Below are 17,268 nucleotides of genomic sequence, written 5' to 3' on the forward strand. Positions count from 1 at the left end.
ATAAAGTAGTAGTTAAAAGTTTAAAGCACTTATTGTTTTGAGATGGGATGAATGTGAATATTTTAGATTTTACATTATTACGCAGACAGGTGACTATTTACTAGTGACACCTATTAATTCTATTGAAAACTTTCCACTTTAGGCTACTTACAAACCGTCTTTAGAGCAGCCTAACGCTGGCTTTTTTTTCCCATTTCCTATGCGCCCGACCGCCTCGCAGTAAAAAGGGTCAAGCGCCCAGTTAAAATACACAGTGTATAATTTTATAGCTTTTTCCCAACGGGGCTCCTGGTGCCGGTGTCCAGACGACAATGCGCAAGCAGCAGTGCCGCACACAGATCAGTTTCATTCTTTGTCAGTTGTGAATAGGGGCGGGGGAAGCAAACTCATTAGAATCCTATAAAAAGAAAGTATCCGAGATCATAAAACACCCGGCAGAAGGACTAAGTGCTCACTCACAGCCAGAGACAGAGTGGAAATCTCTTGTCAAGTTTCTGTCTGACCCTCAGAGCATCAGCATTTTAAGAGATTCACGTCTTCGTTATTTCCCTCCCACACTGGGCTCTCTGTGCTTTCAGATAACTGTGTCGATGGCAGTCATTCTTCTGAATATCTGATTTTCAGGACCAAAAACTTGGCCTCATCACTACTTTCTGTATCGCAGTCGGGCAAGCGTAACGCATGGACACTGCCAGGGCGCACACTTCCCATTGAGATACTTCATTTTTGCGGCACAAACCTTCGCGCAAAGTTTAGGTTATTCAAGTGATTTGGCCTTTTTTCCCCTCTTTTGCGGCATTTCAGTATTTTTTTAAGGATGCTTGTCTCTACATGGAATAGATACTGTGCTGTGATGTTTCTCGTCGCTACACTGAGGACGGGGACATCCCAGGTATCAGAGGCGCGCCCAAAGGCGAACTCCATCAAGCCTGCTCTGCTGGAAGAGACACCCACACCCGCCACAAACCGCTCCGCTACTGTCCACACCGGGATCACCAAGAAGTATAACGTCCTTGCGCAGGTAATCTAAATTATTTAATTGTCTTGAGAATTTAGAAATTCATATGCCAATCTCATGTTTACGCACAGCCGGATATTGGGTGAAGGAATAATCTATTATTTGTGGTAATCATAATTTAACTATTCCAAAAATGTTATTAATTTATTCTAATAGACATGAAAAAGGAAGATTATTATTGTTTTTAACAATTAATGTAATTATGAGTATGGATAAAGACAAGCGTGCGTAATTCTGTAGTATGTCTCCAAAAATGTACCTATGGACTGTCTTGAGGTGAACAAGTAAAATAGCCTTATGCCTTAAGAAAAAGCTCTCTCACGTGTGAATCGTTATTGGAAATTGCAGGGATTGGACCCCTCATAAACCTTAATTGCCTTTCAGACCTGACGCCACTGTCGGTCGCAGCGCACTTCCACAGTAAATCATTAATGGCAGCAGAAATGTGAGAAAAAGTTAACACTTGGGGTAATTTTCTGTCTGGGTCTTAGTGTCATTAAAGTGGTCCAGACGCTTGCTGGGATTATGAGATTCTTACTGTGGGGCCTCTGAGGGATACGCTTACCAACCACTTAATACCCACTCAAAGAGTTATCAATTCCTGCTGTTTCAACAAAGTGCCATATTACTGTAATTTGACAGCAAAGGTGGGATAAAAAATGTTACAGATTTGGCAAGTTTCACTCTGGCAAACATGAAAAGGTTGTGAACATTATGAGTGGTTTTTATCAAGTGAGAAATTAGGGCTGTTGTTGGCCAGAAAAGTAGAACTCTTTAATTTCTGAGAAGCGGATGTTTTAGCTCTGAGGACGGTTTGGAAAATTGATATGTGAAGAAGTCCTGAAGAAAGAAACATGACATATCAGACGTCAAAAAACTGACAAAAGGCACTGTCCTTCATCTCCTAGAAATGGTGTAAATATCACAGCTGACTGTATGTTTTAATTAATAGTCTGATTATGTTAAACTCTGACTCGCTGTTAACGCCTTACAGTATCTTTTTGAGCAGCAGATGGCACTGCCACATCTCCATCATGTCCCCCCACAGCAGGCAGAGTCTCCTCATCAGCTCACTAAAACAGCTGATTACTCCTGTCTTTATTTTTTAAGCTTTTGCGGGACAGTCTCACCCTCTAGATTTAACACTAACCTATGTTTACATTTGCTCTGTTCAGCTGTCTGTAATATCACTTGCTGTAGTGATAATGCTGGATATCTGTGAAGTGTGTAGTGCTGAGAGCAGCGCTCTGACATCCAGCTCAGGCAGAAGAAAATTATGGAAAAGCCACTTTCTCTCCTCTGCGGAGTGCGGAGATCCAACCTCAAGCAACCCTGCCAGACCTCAATTTGAATGCCTGCTTACATCGTTGCCATTGCAATAATCTGGAGCGGTTTGGAAGAGTGGACTGAGGGGAAACAATATGTGTGTGCAGAGACCACCATACTATTATAAAAGTAAAATGTCATGGTGTATGGTGTAGTGTGTTCAAATGAAGATGGCTAATAGCATTTATAGAAAGAGGGGGGTATATATATGTGTGTGTGTGTGTGTGTGTTCTTGCTGCCAGGAGGTTTTCCAGAGTTGTAAAGTAACAGCCGCAGTGCAGCCTTGGCCAGATATGCGGCTAGACGCTAGCAAGCAAACTTCACTTCTGCATCTCATCAAACAGTGGCCATTTATGAGCAAAATATATCAAAGATAACAAGTCTGCCTTTTTTGTGAGGCTGTAATGGCAAAGTGTGGCATGGATTTAGTTTAGGAGTGATCACAGGCACACTGATCAGCATTTAATACTATACCTTAGATTATTTCACTACAGTGGATGTCTTAAAACAGCTTACATTAGACAAAACAACACATTACTGAGTCATTTTCTTTCTAAAGTGATTCATAGTAGGCCCCTGAAAATATTTTAATCTTTTTCTGCATTTGTGAAATGAGTTACTGCTGATTAAGACTTGGTTGTAATTTTGGAAAATGGGTCTGCATCAACTCAGATTTCTCCTCTGGCATGTGCTTAATAGGAATCCTCTGTGCCGATATCCTACAAGTAGATTTATGGTTGAGTTTTCATGCTGTTGAGTGTGTTACATTTAGTGAGGAATAGTTGGCAGATTATCACACCTCTGGAGAATTTGCAGTGGGTTCAGGATGTGAGTGATTGTGATCTTGCCAGTGATGTGAGTGAGAATATCAGTAATTCCCCACCATGGCCATTTAAAGAAAAAAATTTAGTCCGCAGTCAAGAATAGAGAACATTCTTACATGGTGTGAGGCAGCTCTGTTTGGAGGTCCTGAAAAAGTTTAAGAAAAATGCAGAAAATTGCAAGAAATCACGCAATAATTTGACTTCATTGGCTCACTTTCAAATGTAGCAAATTATCGAGGAAGGGAGTCCAGCCACCCCGCAGAGACAAGCCACTGCAGCAGGAAACAAGAGTGTAATTTGGTGTTTTATCCATCAGATTAGAAACGCTGGTCAGAGTCTTCGGCTATAGGAAGCATTTGACAGCCTAATGTGCTTTTATTTCCTGTAGCTGCTGACAAGGTTTGGAGATAAGAGTTATATTAATCACACGCGAACCAGGGTCAGGTTTTAGCTATCCTTTGCTGGGGCAAAGTGTTTTTCCCGTTGTCTCACTCTTTTCACATCAGCCTGACTGGAGTAAAACCGACAAAACCAAAACGCAGGCCTCTAAGACCTTGACAGTCGGCGCTCGTGGGTGGCACTGGTGGCTCCTTGGAAGGGAACCAACAGAAATGGATAGCACGGGCAGGCAGTGCTCACCACTGTAACCTCTGAACCCACAAGGGAACCGACAGCGTGGCGGCATTCATGCAAGTACGTGTCTGTAAAACATCAGCAGTCGGTCAGTCAGCCTTAACTAGTTGCTTTATTTAATTCAGCGCAGAGATTACTTTAACAAGCGATCTCCGAGGGCTCTGCCTATAAAAGCAGAGCCACGTTCTTTCTCTCTCTCAGCACTGCCTACCCCTGCTCTAACCTAAAATGACTGTTAAGTGATCTTAATGAGCTGAGAAAGAGAGAGAAAAGGCAGAGAGAGGTGTGACTGCTTGTTAGCGCTCAGCTCAACTCGTGCTTCGGTCTCCTGTCGCCTTTCCAGTCTGTGGCTCCCTTGGGTGCAGTGAGGGCCCCGAACTGGAGCCATTAGGGGCCTCATGTGGTGACCTCCTTTACTGTAATTGGACCTGTTAATGAGAGAGGAGACCCATACACCTCTCATTCCACAGGATTACACCTTTTAGAGTAACACACCTCCTAGATTACCATCAAGAGCTTTTCCCTATTCCTTTGATAGTCTTTGAAGAGAGCAGCCATGTACGGTGACTGTGTGCCTTCCTTCACGTTCGATGAATAAGATCAACTCAGAATGTATACTTAACTTAAGGAACGTCTAGTTTTTGGAGACTCTGGGATCTAGCGCTCAAAGGGACATGCCCATAAACACATGTGTTTTGAGTGATGAAAGACACCAAGCTGTGTTTGAAGACATGGTTTGTATGAGTGACTTGTGCACAGGCATCCCTATGTTATCTGATATCAGCTGTCTGTGCTTTCAGGGCATATGAAGTTTGTTTATTCAGTGACATCGTTTATTTGACTCTGTAAGGCCCCCACCACTCATTAAAACCATTCACAGTTTCAGGTTACGGGCTTGATCTCTGAAGGTCAAGTGCCATCACGACATGGGGCTCAAATAGTGTGTGAAGACATCTTTTACTCAAGATTTATTGTGGTTATTTGTGCTTTTTTCAGGTAAAAACAGTGGTTGTACAATTATCATGCTCCATATAATTATTAATGCAATGTTTTCCCATGTACAAACAGTAAGGGACTGTATGAATATTATTAGGGTGGGAGAAGGGGTCAGGAAATCTTTTGGCTGAAGGCAGGGGAGTCAGACTATTTAGGGAAAGCAGGGGATCGTCTTTTATATTTTCTCACCCTAGTTACATAAATAAAGTTGTAAAAAAGACAGCTTTGACTTGTGCCATGGTTCATAAAGGGACACTTTTTTGCCATATGCAGAGGACAGCAGGTCTTTCTCTTTCTCAGGGTTTCTATCAGATATTTTAACATGTTGTGGGGAGGAAGGGAAGCATTAAAAAAAAACAATAATGATTTTTTACAAAGCCTTACAAAAAATTATATTTAGCCCACCACATCATCCCAATAATTTTCTGCTGTCCCTAAGTTTTAAACCCTCTGACTCTCAACTAACTAACCATGCAATTTTAAGATACATTTTTTGTGTATTGCACTGCAGTTCCATCAAAATATATCAGCACTTTGGAATGACTCGGTAAATAAGGGATCCAAAAACCAGGAGGAGGGTTGAAAGCCCTGTATATCCTGCAGTAAATCCCTTGTAGATTGTTGCTCCCGCACATTTAAGGTTTCTCTTCAAAGCCATAGTGCTTTACCAGCACGAGAGCAGCACGAGACAAGGCCGGGGGCTTCCCTTATGGCTCACTGTCTGTCTCTGCCTTTATCGTCGCACCAGCATACCAAGAGAGGCTGCAGAGTACACAGCTCTCAACCCACTTCCTGCGCAGGATCCAAGGCTGCGCTTTTATGTGCGAAGGCTGTGTAGGGAAAAATAAGGGAGCAACAGAGAAAAGATGTGAGATGAATGAGATGCATCCAAATGAAGCCACGTCCCTCAGAAGTTGCGAATGAGGCGTTTTAAAACATGACAAGATAAGGCGAGATTATCAGACGTGATTTGGGGGACGGCCTCGTATCATTGGGTTTCAAAGGGCTGTCTTGCGGTTTGAGCTGTGATGGAAGAGGTGAGCCCCGTTCTTCTTCTTTCACCCTGCTATTCCCCCCCTACATGTGCAATGCACTGTAATCGATCCAAGCCTGCTGGCCAGAAAGACAGATAGAAATCAGGATAGAAATCAGAGCAGGTAGTATGAAGTAGTACTACACGTGGCTGGGCCCATTTGTCTTCATATTTAGATAACAGCACATTTTTCATGTCAGGGTAAAAAACTCCCACTGCACTCTCTTGAACTTCTTTTCAGACCATATTTCAAGCATATTTCCCTCCTCAGCTGTGATTACACCGAGAGTCCATGGAAATGTGCACTTTATTCTGAATGAGCAGTTGACACAAAAACAGAAAAGCCCAGCTGAGCATAAAAGTTCATTCATGACCTTGAAAATAGTTCGTCTTAACTTACATCTTAACTGTTTTTGAATTAAGAAATAGTTTGGCATGCTTGGGAAATATTTCTCGCTGAGACAGAGATCATAAGATTTATACCACTCTTGTCTGTGCGTTAAGTACAGAGCTGAATCCAGGATGCAATTAGCTTAGCTTAGCATAAAAAAATGAAAGCATGGGGAAACAGCTAGCCTGGCTCTCTCCTAAATTAAAAAATCCACCTACCACTTACAAGTCCTGTTTAACCGCTACAGAAACAGAAATGTAAAATTCTTGGCGAACATCAGCCGGGTGCCGTGACTTCCTGGAGTCATGTCACAGTGAGGTTGCGAGGCAACCAGCAGACACATCACAGAAGGGCTGAGCAGACGAATAAACAAAAAAGTAGTTATGTTACAGAACACCCTCTGACACCACACATTTTTCACCATATAATTTCTGCTTATTCACGAATTAGACAAACAAGATACAACATGTTATAGTGAGCTTTAGAGGTGCTGGTAGAAGAATGCTTGAACTTTATGTCTTTATGCTAAGCTAGGCTAATTGCCTCCTAGCCATAGCTCTGTACTCAACACGCAAACTAGAAAAGTGTTGATCTTCTCATCTTACTCTTGGCAAGAAAACAAATAAGCCTTTTTTCCAAAAATGTCAAACTATTTCCTGTAAAAAAATTTTTTTTGCTTGTGAAAGAACAGCTCAGATCTAAAGAAGTGCTGCAATTCCATGGAAGATTTCATTTCATATTCCACTTTGATGAGAAGAAGAGAGATTAAAATCAGGCATCCATAATGCAAGTTGATTGCGTCTTTATTATACTCTACCTGAACTGTCTTTTAAACCCCTCACCCCCATTTTTTAGGCTTTAAAAAAATGTCTCCAAAATCTAAGCTTTGGAAACCCTGATGACATCGCCAGGGAGGTTATTTACTCAGATTTGACAAAGCTCCTCCAGAGCCTGCAGATATATTATAAAACTGTTTTCACATGACTTCATGTGTTAAATCAATTGACTGCGCCTTTAAAATAAGGCTCTGATTATTCTCAGAACACATCTTAACATAGTAGTTCGTAATTAAGATTTCTTTCAAATCCATCAAGCATAGGGCTTTGTTACTTTCATCAACACATTAAGCATCTGCATTATGGGAATTTGTCATAATGATGGATGAGCATTCAGTTTAATATTCCTGCTCATTTTTCTATGGCTGTCTCATTGCCTCCATGTGTTTCCAGCCTGAGAAAGTCAGTATGGCAAACTTCCAATGAGTCTAATCTTGTTCACTTTCCTATGCACATGCACATCAAGTAACAACTTCTAATGTGCTGAAATATTGATATTGTTGAGAGATGATTTAAACATGTGGTGTACATTCATGTTTGGAATGATGCCTGTTCTTTTGGGTATGGCAGTCTCTCTCAGCTGACCTTGTACCCCAAATGGAGTTTGCTTTTTATTGTGGCTATAATGATTTTACTCTGATTTAAACCTTTTTCATGTTCATTCACGTTTATTGTTCCATGTTTGTCAGTGGTAAGCCACACTAAATCAGATCTGTCAGTGCAGTGCCAGCTAAATGTGGTTGTGGTGCCGGTGGTGGTGTGCCAGCCAAACATGTTGTTCTAATGTCAGTCTACACTGGACATAATTTACACAGTCAGATTTCATATCCTGCTCATTTTACTGATCTGCATATTTGAATAGGTGTTGTGTTGTGCAAATGTCTGACAACTCAGTCCATCCGATGCAATAAAAAATATCCTAAAATCAAACTGAATGGCTTAAAATAAGATAAAGATGTTCAGCAATTGGAGAAACACAGTTGCCTGACCTTTTTTGTGTCTCACCCAACGGATGTGGACCTGAGCCAGAGTATTGATGCTGCCCTGCAGCTGTTCAAAATGTCCTGTTCTCTTCAGTGCAAAATGAGTTCAGTGCAAATTCGTGACATTATTTCAGTTGTATGGCGAGTTCATTTGATTTGTGATACAATTTATGTCAAACTCCTTTGCTCCTGCTCCAAGTCTAACGGTGACAGGACTTTGCATGTGCAAGGAATTATATCAAGACAGCAGTTCCAGTAAAACCTCTTATTGGTGTACACACTTGTTATGGAAAAAGTGAGCTTGGCCTTAATTGTACTTCTAGCTGCTGTGGACAATGGATGTTTGTTAGGTGGTGGTTTTTCAAGCTTGGTCATTTCAGTCCACTCACAGAAAAGACTTGAGGAATCCTTTTTTTTTTTTTTTTTACATCTTGGGCTTTACAAGAGAAATATGGCTTTACCTTTTCTGTGTAAAAACAAGAAATACTAAAACAAACCATGCAAACTGTGCTAAATCGACTCTAGAGGAGTATGATTAGCTGCAGTAATTACCCCTCAATTATGTCTGTAGACTCATTAAGCCTCTGAACACTAAGAGAAATGGTTGTGTCTAGATGGTAACCCTAGATTGGCGAAAACTCACGAGATTTAAAATAGCAAGACAAGAATATTTTGAAGCAGCTCGCGAGAGTTTCGCAATCTAGGATTAACATCTAGACACGACTGAGAGAAATTGAGAGAAACTGAGGCAGTTCTTCCCGGTTTAGAAACTGTAATAGCTTCATTGTTTGGGACCTGAAAAAAAGACAATACCAGTGAGTGAAATGTTAATCCCTACAACATGTTGTCCACTACTGGAAATGCAAAATTGGCCTCATAGGGACCACAGTTTATGATCTGAAAGAGTCAGTTCACCCAAAACAAACAACCAACATATTTTCCCACTTACCCCAAGTAGTATCAAGCCATGCGACTAGTTTTGGGTTAATTTGATGATGTTGTAAATCTCTGCTGCTTTGGCCACAATTGCACTACGATGAAGGTGCATGGCATTTGTTTTTTGTTGTGCAAAACCAATAGTTACATTTAAAAAAACAGCAATGTCTCTTACCAGAAACAATCAATTTTGGAGCATCTGAAGTTTTCATTGAGAACAATTCTTGAGTATCCTGAATTGCCAGCAGGGAAACTTCTGACTAAAAACAAAATGACTCTTAACAATCAAAGCTTCAATTGCTTGGCTTTCTTCAGTATTACAGGGGTCCAGCATTTCTCTCTTAAAACAGCGCTATTTATTTATAGTTCTTCTGTGTCACTGATGCACAGGCCTGCACACAAATACAGCTAAAAAGCTTATCATCAGATTGAATAACTCCTTGATATTCTCTTAAAGCAACACATACAATTTCTAACATGAGGTCATGTTTTCGGTCTAATTGCACAGCGGTTTTCTGAATGTTGAGTCCCTCCAAAGACCTGTAACCTGAACATAACACGAGTTTTATTTGACATGTTAACTGCTTGCTCCGATTTTAATTTTGTGGCCTGAGGCGCATGATGCAACCGTGGTGCATGAAGTGGAATTAGAAGTAGTGCAATATTGTGTTACTGTACGTCTGAGTTTTGTAGGGGTTCCTTTCCTTCACCAGCAGTGCCCTCTGCAACACAGCACTCTGATAATTTGGTAGAAATGTGGTGGACGCAGCTGATGTCCTTGCGTAGGAGGTGCAGAATCACTACCATCAAATATATGTCCTATTAAATTAATATGGGAAGAGATGACACATTTACCATCCCAAAAGGATCTGTTGCCCAATAAAAAGAGACAATTTAATGATATTAGACATTGGACAGAGTTTGACAGTGAACTGCAGGACTGTGTGTGACTTTGTTAGGGGGGCATCCACCAGCTAGTCTGAGACATCTTTCCAGAAAGTGGCTCCCCTGCTGTGTGCTAGTCTGTACTACAACAGAATGACCCTGCAGACGTGAATAAGGGAATCAATTATGCTTACACCAAAACCACATGTGTGTGAATGTTTCATATTGTTTTATCCCCCAGAGGCAGAGAAATCACAGTCAAATTGGCATCAGTTAAGGTATTATCCAAGGAAAGGATAGTTAACTTTTGAATAAGGGATGTTTATTCTGGAAATCAAAGAGCTATGAAACAAAGCATGACTGCACCTTGTGACAGTCAAAGACAAATGATATCCTGTTGATATGGGGTGTCAGATCAGAAAATGCTTCTAATGTACATGTTGCTCTGGAGTGCATGGACCAACAACGTATTTTGTCATTTCATTTGGAGGACTTGTATTCTGAGCAGGTGGGCAATGCAAATGCAACCACGTGCAACCAAGTCCTGCCACGCACAATGTGTTCCTCTTATATTTTTTGCAGCTGTGCTAATTCAATTTTTCACTTTAGCAGCATCTCTCTAAAAGTAAATGTCTGCTTATGGAGTATAGAATTTTTTATAAACTGAGTAAATGCATCTTTTTCCTCAGCAGATGTATCCCTGTAGCAACGATAAGGAGTGCAGTGTGGGAAGTTACTGCCATAGCCCCCAACAGTCTCCCTCTCGCTGCCTCACCTGCCGCAGGAGGAAGAAGCGTTGCCATCGAGATGCCATGTGCTGTCCCGGGAACCGCTGTAGTAACTGTACGTACCTGACACAAACACAGTTTTAGTGCATGTCGGTTTCTGTTATTTGTAACTGCAGGGAACGACTGAGAAATTAGATTTTTTGTCTTATGCAAATATTCTGGAAAAAGTGACTTGTTTCAGGTCACTGAACAAACAGTACCACAGTATCTAGCCCAGAGACTTAGTGAGGGAGCCAATATATTTAAATAATGTTGAACACATGCTTTCAGACAGAATCCTGAACTATAGTTGAACTGTATTAAATTGATGCCCAGAGGTTAGGAATCAGTGGTCATATTTTGGTATGATGTTTTAGCAATAAACTGTGTGAATGGCATGAGTGTGTGTATGTGTGGCAGAGGGCCAGAGGTTACTTCTTTTTAATTGACATGGCTGACACACAGTGAGTGGAAGTTAACAATTGCAGTTAGTTCCCCTGAGAACTTCCAGTCAGTAATCACTAACACAAGCTAAGATAAGATATTGATCTGGGCCCTGTTCCCCAAAAGCATCTTGAGGCTAAGATGACCCTAAAAGATAGACTTATAGTTAAGACGCTTTTGGGAAACAAGGTTCTGGTCTTTAAACAAGCATAGTTGGTTGAAAATTTGTTGGGTTTTTTTGTTTGTTTTGTTTTTTAGTATCGGTTTCTGTGATGTTTCACCTTTATACTTTTCTCTCCTTTATCAATCTGCAGATATTTGTGTCCCTATCTCTGAGAGTGTGCTTTCACCTCACATCTCAGCTTTAGATGAGCATAACAAACTTTCCACCAAAGACCACAGCTGGAGGAAGAGTGGGAAAGCACATGCTAAGCATCCTCTTAAAGGTAAGATTTGACTACATATGTCTGATGTTATGTTTAAAACATGTCCACTGTCATGTCCAAACACTATCACTGTTGTCCAGGGAAGGATTTTGTGATTTAGGGGCCCCAGGCCCCTTCAGTCCATATTCTCACCCTTTCTCTAATTGAGAATGTTGGAACTGGTGGTCGAAGATAAAGTACTTCAAACATCAATTAATACCACACTAAACATAGTATGTAAACAGTAAAAGTCCTGCATTCAAAATGTAAGTGAAGAAGTATTATTAGCACAATGTACCTAAATTTACTTAAAGCTATAGTGTGGGACTTTTACATATAAAGAAACATCCGTTACTTTCGAGCTCTTGCCAAATGAGTTTACACAATAATGCTGATTAAGCCTATCACCGCCAGGTAAATCTCTCTGTTTCTCACAGTATACAGAGTTTTAAAATCTGGTGTCGGGTGTGACATTCCCACGCTGGCTGGATGAATGCATGATGCTCTATGGGCAGAGCATTTGCACTAGAGACTGCAGACTGCAGGTTTCACATCCGTTCAAAGTAGAGCTCAGAGCTACAAGTAAGAAACTGTCAGATAAATGTAGTAGAATGAAAAGTACAGTGTTTCCCTCTGAAATAGAAGGGACCCAATCCCTCCCAGTATAAGTGGAGTGGAAGTATGCAGTTGTATAAAATAGATATATTAAAGTAAAGTACATGTACCTCATAACTGAAAGCATAATACTTGAGTAAATGTACTTGGTTACTTTTCACTATATGGTATTAAAGAGGCTGATGATTTCATTAACTCCAGTCATTTACCAGGTTTTTCCTCTGCTTCTCTGACCTGAACTGCTCACTGAGCCAGCCAGTGAAAAAAAACTAAATTCATTTACTCAAGTGAGGTAGACTACTTGTACTTAAGGCTACTTGAAGAAAGACAGAGAGACAGATTTTTATTGTCATTCTGACAGGTACAGAACAATACAAGTGCACTGGAATTCTTGTGCATAACTCACTGAGGCAGTTTTTAAAAACAGGCAAAGACATATTTGACCATCAATAAAGATGATTCTGATAAAATTATGTTAAAATAAACATTCAAATTAACTTTCAAATGCTTCTTATAAGGCAATATGTCTGTAATAATAACACAAGTAACATGTAACATAACACAAGTGAAACTTTAAATGCAGGACTTTGACTTGTAATGGAGTATTTCTATACTACAGTATTTTGCAGTATTTTTTCTTTAAGGATCTGAATACTTCTTCCATCACTTGGACCAGCAGGTTGCTGCACATCTCTCTCCTACTATCCTGAAAGCATTTTTCATTACTCTACTAGTTGACTTTCCCTCTTCCTTGAATGCAGTTTTTTTCTTACATTATCATCATTCTCTTTGCCTGTTTTCATGAGGGTTTAGAGGAGAAGAGTGTTGGTGCTCTCATCATCTAACAAATGAGTCGATGTGACAGGAAAACGTTAGTAATTGTGGTCCTGCTCATTGTTTCAGGGGGAGCAGCTGAAAAGCAGATTACATTCTGGAGTTTTACAATGATTGCTTCACTTTTCTTTGTTTTTTTTTTTTTTTTTAAATATGCTCTGTGACAATTCTGTTTAATGCTGTGTTGAATTAAACGTCACCTCGAGGAGTTTCTGCGTCCTTAGCAATTAGTTGAGAGGTGCGCAGGGGTTGCAGCTGCTCCTCAGTGATTGTCCATTAATCTCTAGTGCGCAGGAGGGTCTTACATTGACGATAATTTTTTTGTTTTGTAAGTATTTCCGGGGTCTAATGAATAGTAACATAATTTTATATGCTTCATAAACATCGTAATAAATCTATAGCTGTTTTGGGCCTCTATTACTTGGGCAGTTGCCTACCTTACCTAATGGTAAAGTCCGCCTCTGCTGTTGTCTTTTCTCTCATCTTCTTTGCTGCCATCCTCACTGAACCTGGCCTGAATGGCTGAATCTTTTTGTTGTTCACTGTCTGCGTGTCCTGCAGATTTCATGGGCGACGCCAGTCCACAAACTATGTTGATAATTACCCCTCTGCTCATATGTCAGATTCTGCGAGCCCAAAGCACAGCATGGGGAGTCTAGAAGAAACCACAATGACCCTGCTGTTTCTGCACCTACATAAAGCCATGCAAACACTTTCCCTGACAGCGCACATTGTGTGATACACAAGTAAAAACCACAGAATGCAGGTTTGGCACAATTATAGCTAATAACTCTCTGACCCCCCTGCTTACCGTTCATGTCACCTGATTTAAGTTAATGTAAGGGCCTATCCATAAAGCAATATATTTAATGAGACACTTAAATTACTAAACTCTAAATGCACCCTCAAGACAGCAGGCTGCAATGCTAAAATCAATGTGAAAATAGCAGCACTACTTAAAGTTGTGATAAATAAGGCCATTTACTTTTATTTGTGCTTGACTCAATCTCTCTCCTTCAACATTATTACATTATAACGGCCTTACGCAAGTTGCTTCATGAGTAAAATCCGCAAGGAGATTCAATGGCGTTAAAGCAATGAACAAGCAGTCAGTCTTAGCAGTCTATCGCGCTGAGGGTCAGAGCTTCATATTGAAATTACTAATCAGCAAAGTGTGTTTTGTCAGGGATACAGAATGACTAGTCTGAGTGATGAAGCAGCCTTTGGCAAGAGGTGATACACATTTAAAAGTGTTTCACAGAAAGTCTGCATGACCAAATTGTACTAATTATACTAATACATTCATAAGAGTAATGTTAACATCCTGCCAAGAATAGCAGACTAACACCAGATGGGACGATATGGTTAATATACAGAATAAGCAAATTGTTTGTTTGATTTATGCGGAAAGCTTCATATGTTTCTTTTGTCTCTGACATGGCCACACATAATGCAGTCTGAATTGAAACGTGAAGAAAGGGCTGCATAAACGTATCCGTATGGAAAACATAACAGCATAATGAACAATGATTATACATTTCCTTTGCTTTCTTTAACTAAAGCACCATACAGCGAACTCCAAGATGCTGGATGGTTTATAATTTCATGCAGCTCTTTTATGTCTCCGATGAAGCATTTGTTTCTGTTTTTCTGAGTAGAGATACGCCAACTTGATAAACTGTTTGGAGATATATTGCTCACTGTCTCTCTTCTTCCTCTGACAGGCCATGAGGGCGACCCTTGCTTGCGTTCATCTGACTGCTCGGAGGGCTACTGCTGCGCCCGCCATTTCTGGACCAAAATCTGCAAGCCGGTGCTGAGGCAGGGAGAGGTGTGCACCAAGCAGAGGAAGAAAGGCTCTCACGGTTTGGAAATCTTCCAGCGCTGTGACTGTGCCAAGGGCCTCTCCTGCAAGGTGTGGAAAGACGCCACCTCCTCGTCCAAATCCAGGCTCCACATGTGCCAGAAGATCTGAAGCGGAGGCAGCTGCTGTCGGCGTAGAGGCCTCTCTCTCTCCATCTGCCAGGGAAAGTTTTTTAAAGGATGGGTTGTGGCTGTACTGAAAAGGAGCAAAAGACAGAGACTAACAAGAGACAGAACAGACTGTGTGGGTTGCTATTCAGCAAGCAGAAAGCGAATGGGAATGCTTTAATGTGTTTGCTGTGAGTCGTCCATCCCTGCACCCACATACAAACACGCACTCTCAGACACACACACACACACACACACACACACACACACACACAGACACACACACACACACACATACACACACAGACACACACACACACACACATACACCTTTTTATGACATTCAGGGAGCCACAAAGTTAGCCAGCAGATGCTGTGATGTAGGTGTGGACTTTTTCCAGATGGAGGCAACAGACGTAAAAGACAGGTACAGACAAGCCATATTATTACTGCACAGTACATTCCTCACCAAACTCTAAAGTCCAATTGCTCTAAAGACATGAATATCCTTTGTTTTATTACCGGATCTGAATTTTGCAATGTTCTGTCGTCTGTTACGTAAAATCTCAGCATCTCACTCTTCATGTTGTTTTTGTTCAGTTCTATTCAACTATTGCTATGCAAAACATTCACAACCAGTAACAATGTCCAGACCCACTAAATACTGGTCATATTATATGAGGAACTAATCGCATACACTGTTCACTACAGACTTGTGTAACGGTATTCTGGGACTTCAATGCGACGCATAATACTCTTAAACCAAAGAATGAAAGAACATTTACATTAGGATGATGAGTTTCATCTGGGACATTAGCTCCTCGCTCGATTTTTAGCCACAAGAAGAGAGATAAAGTATTGCGTCCGTTGTGGAAACCTTGTTTGATCTGTCAGATACAGCTGCATTCTATTGTGATACAACTGTGTGGGTAAGACTGTTTGCACTGAGGTAGTGCTCTACTGCAGACTTAGCGGTTCCGATACCAGACAGAGAATGGCTCTGCTTTTTCAATCACAGGATTCAAGGGTATGATGGAAGTGCAATTTTTTCCATTTACAAAGCCAGTAGGAATGGAGACGTGAGAAGATTGATTAGAATTACAAAAAGTCTCCATAAACCGGGTGTTCTCAAGAAGAATTTCAGTTTGAGTCAACATTTTGTTGATGGCGCAAGGTCCTGTTTATTTTTCTGTTTTTCAAATATGACTGCACACTTTCCTCTCATGAAATACTGTGCAGTTATGTTGTACTGGATGTGAAGCAGTGCACCACTCCTTTTAAACAACCAGTTGTTAACTAAATAGTCAATATAATATCACATTTGTCTCCTTTTGCTTTAATATTTTTTTAGAGCATCAAGTACACATATTTTGTAACCATCTAAAATATCAATAAGCTCTTATATTGTAAATAGATTGGAAACAATGAAAATGTATTTAAGAATCAATGTATATCATGTACATATAATAAAAATATGAATCCTAAACATTACAGCAAAAATGATCTAGGTGAGAAGAGTAAAGGGATGAGATAGGATGAGCACAGCTGGATAGATTCAGAAATAAAGTAGTGGAAATGATATAAGCTGTGCGTATAGAAAGGGGGGGGAGAAGCATAGATAGCTTTGACTGATATTACAGACTGGATGCATCAAAAGGATAACATAAAGACAAGCACGTTAACTTCCAAAATAGTTTGTGTAAATGGTGTGTAAATGGTGTCAAGATTTATATCCCACTAAATATTGTTTGTGTGAATACTTCTCACTGATTTGTTTTGTGTATTTACAATGATGAATGAATAAAAGAATGTATTTTGTATCATTGGTTACAAAAGACTGATTATTGCTTGTGGTGTTGCTTCATAAGTTAAATTCTATTATTTATTCACAAGACAGTGTATGGCTGAGGTAAGATAAAAAAGGTTAGTTCAATAGGACAGTGTGACCTGTTTCAGACTTGCAGTTTTTCTCAATAATGTAAAGTTTGGAGAGAAAAAACACCCTCAGTTATTAATATATAATAAGCAAATATGCTTATTATTTGTTTAGAATTTGACCCTTTTACAACAGCTTCATCAGAACTGTGGGTTCAGTTTGATCAGATTTGATTGACTCTGTGGCTCGCCAACATGAGCAAAAAACCTCACAGCCATCATCATATTTTGATTCAAATATTGCTAAAAATAAATATTTATATATATTAGATATTCCTAATTTGTACATGGGAACGCACAGTATCACTTTTTACAACTGAGCCCTGCCCACTTCCAAGCAGTAGGAAGAGCTCAGACAGAAATGTCACATTTAAAATAAAAAAACCCCCCAAAAAACAACTGTTCTAACTGTGGCA

General features: G+C 40.2%; 1 protein-coding gene across 2 annotated transcripts; it reads left to right on the forward strand.

The window, feature by feature from the left end:
- Positions 1 to 703: 703 nt before the first annotated feature.
- Positions 704 to 16,718, forward strand: dkk2 (dickkopf WNT signaling pathway inhibitor 2). 2 transcript variants are annotated; one of them, XM_042392293.1, is made up of 4 exons: positions 704 to 1,021; positions 10,551 to 10,704; positions 11,387 to 11,518; positions 14,671 to 16,718. In XM_042392293.1, exons 1-4 carry the CDS (start codon positions 818 to 820, stop codon positions 14,919 to 14,921), a joined length of 741 nt encoding a protein of 246 aa, XP_042248227.1. In that variant the 5' UTR covers positions 704 to 817; the 3' UTR covers positions 14,922 to 16,718. The 2 variants fall into 2 exon arrangements, with proteins under 2 accessions (XP_042248227.1, XP_042248234.1); XM_042392300.1 differs by having other exon boundaries at positions 10,554 to 10,704.
- Positions 16,719 to 17,268: the final 550 nt, after the last annotated feature.

Source organism: Thunnus maccoyii, chromosome 2 (assembly GCF_910596095.1).
Source record: "Thunnus maccoyii chromosome 2, fThuMac1.1, whole genome shotgun sequence".
NCBI lineage: Eukaryota > Metazoa > Chordata > Actinopteri > Scombriformes > Scombridae > Thunnus > Thunnus maccoyii.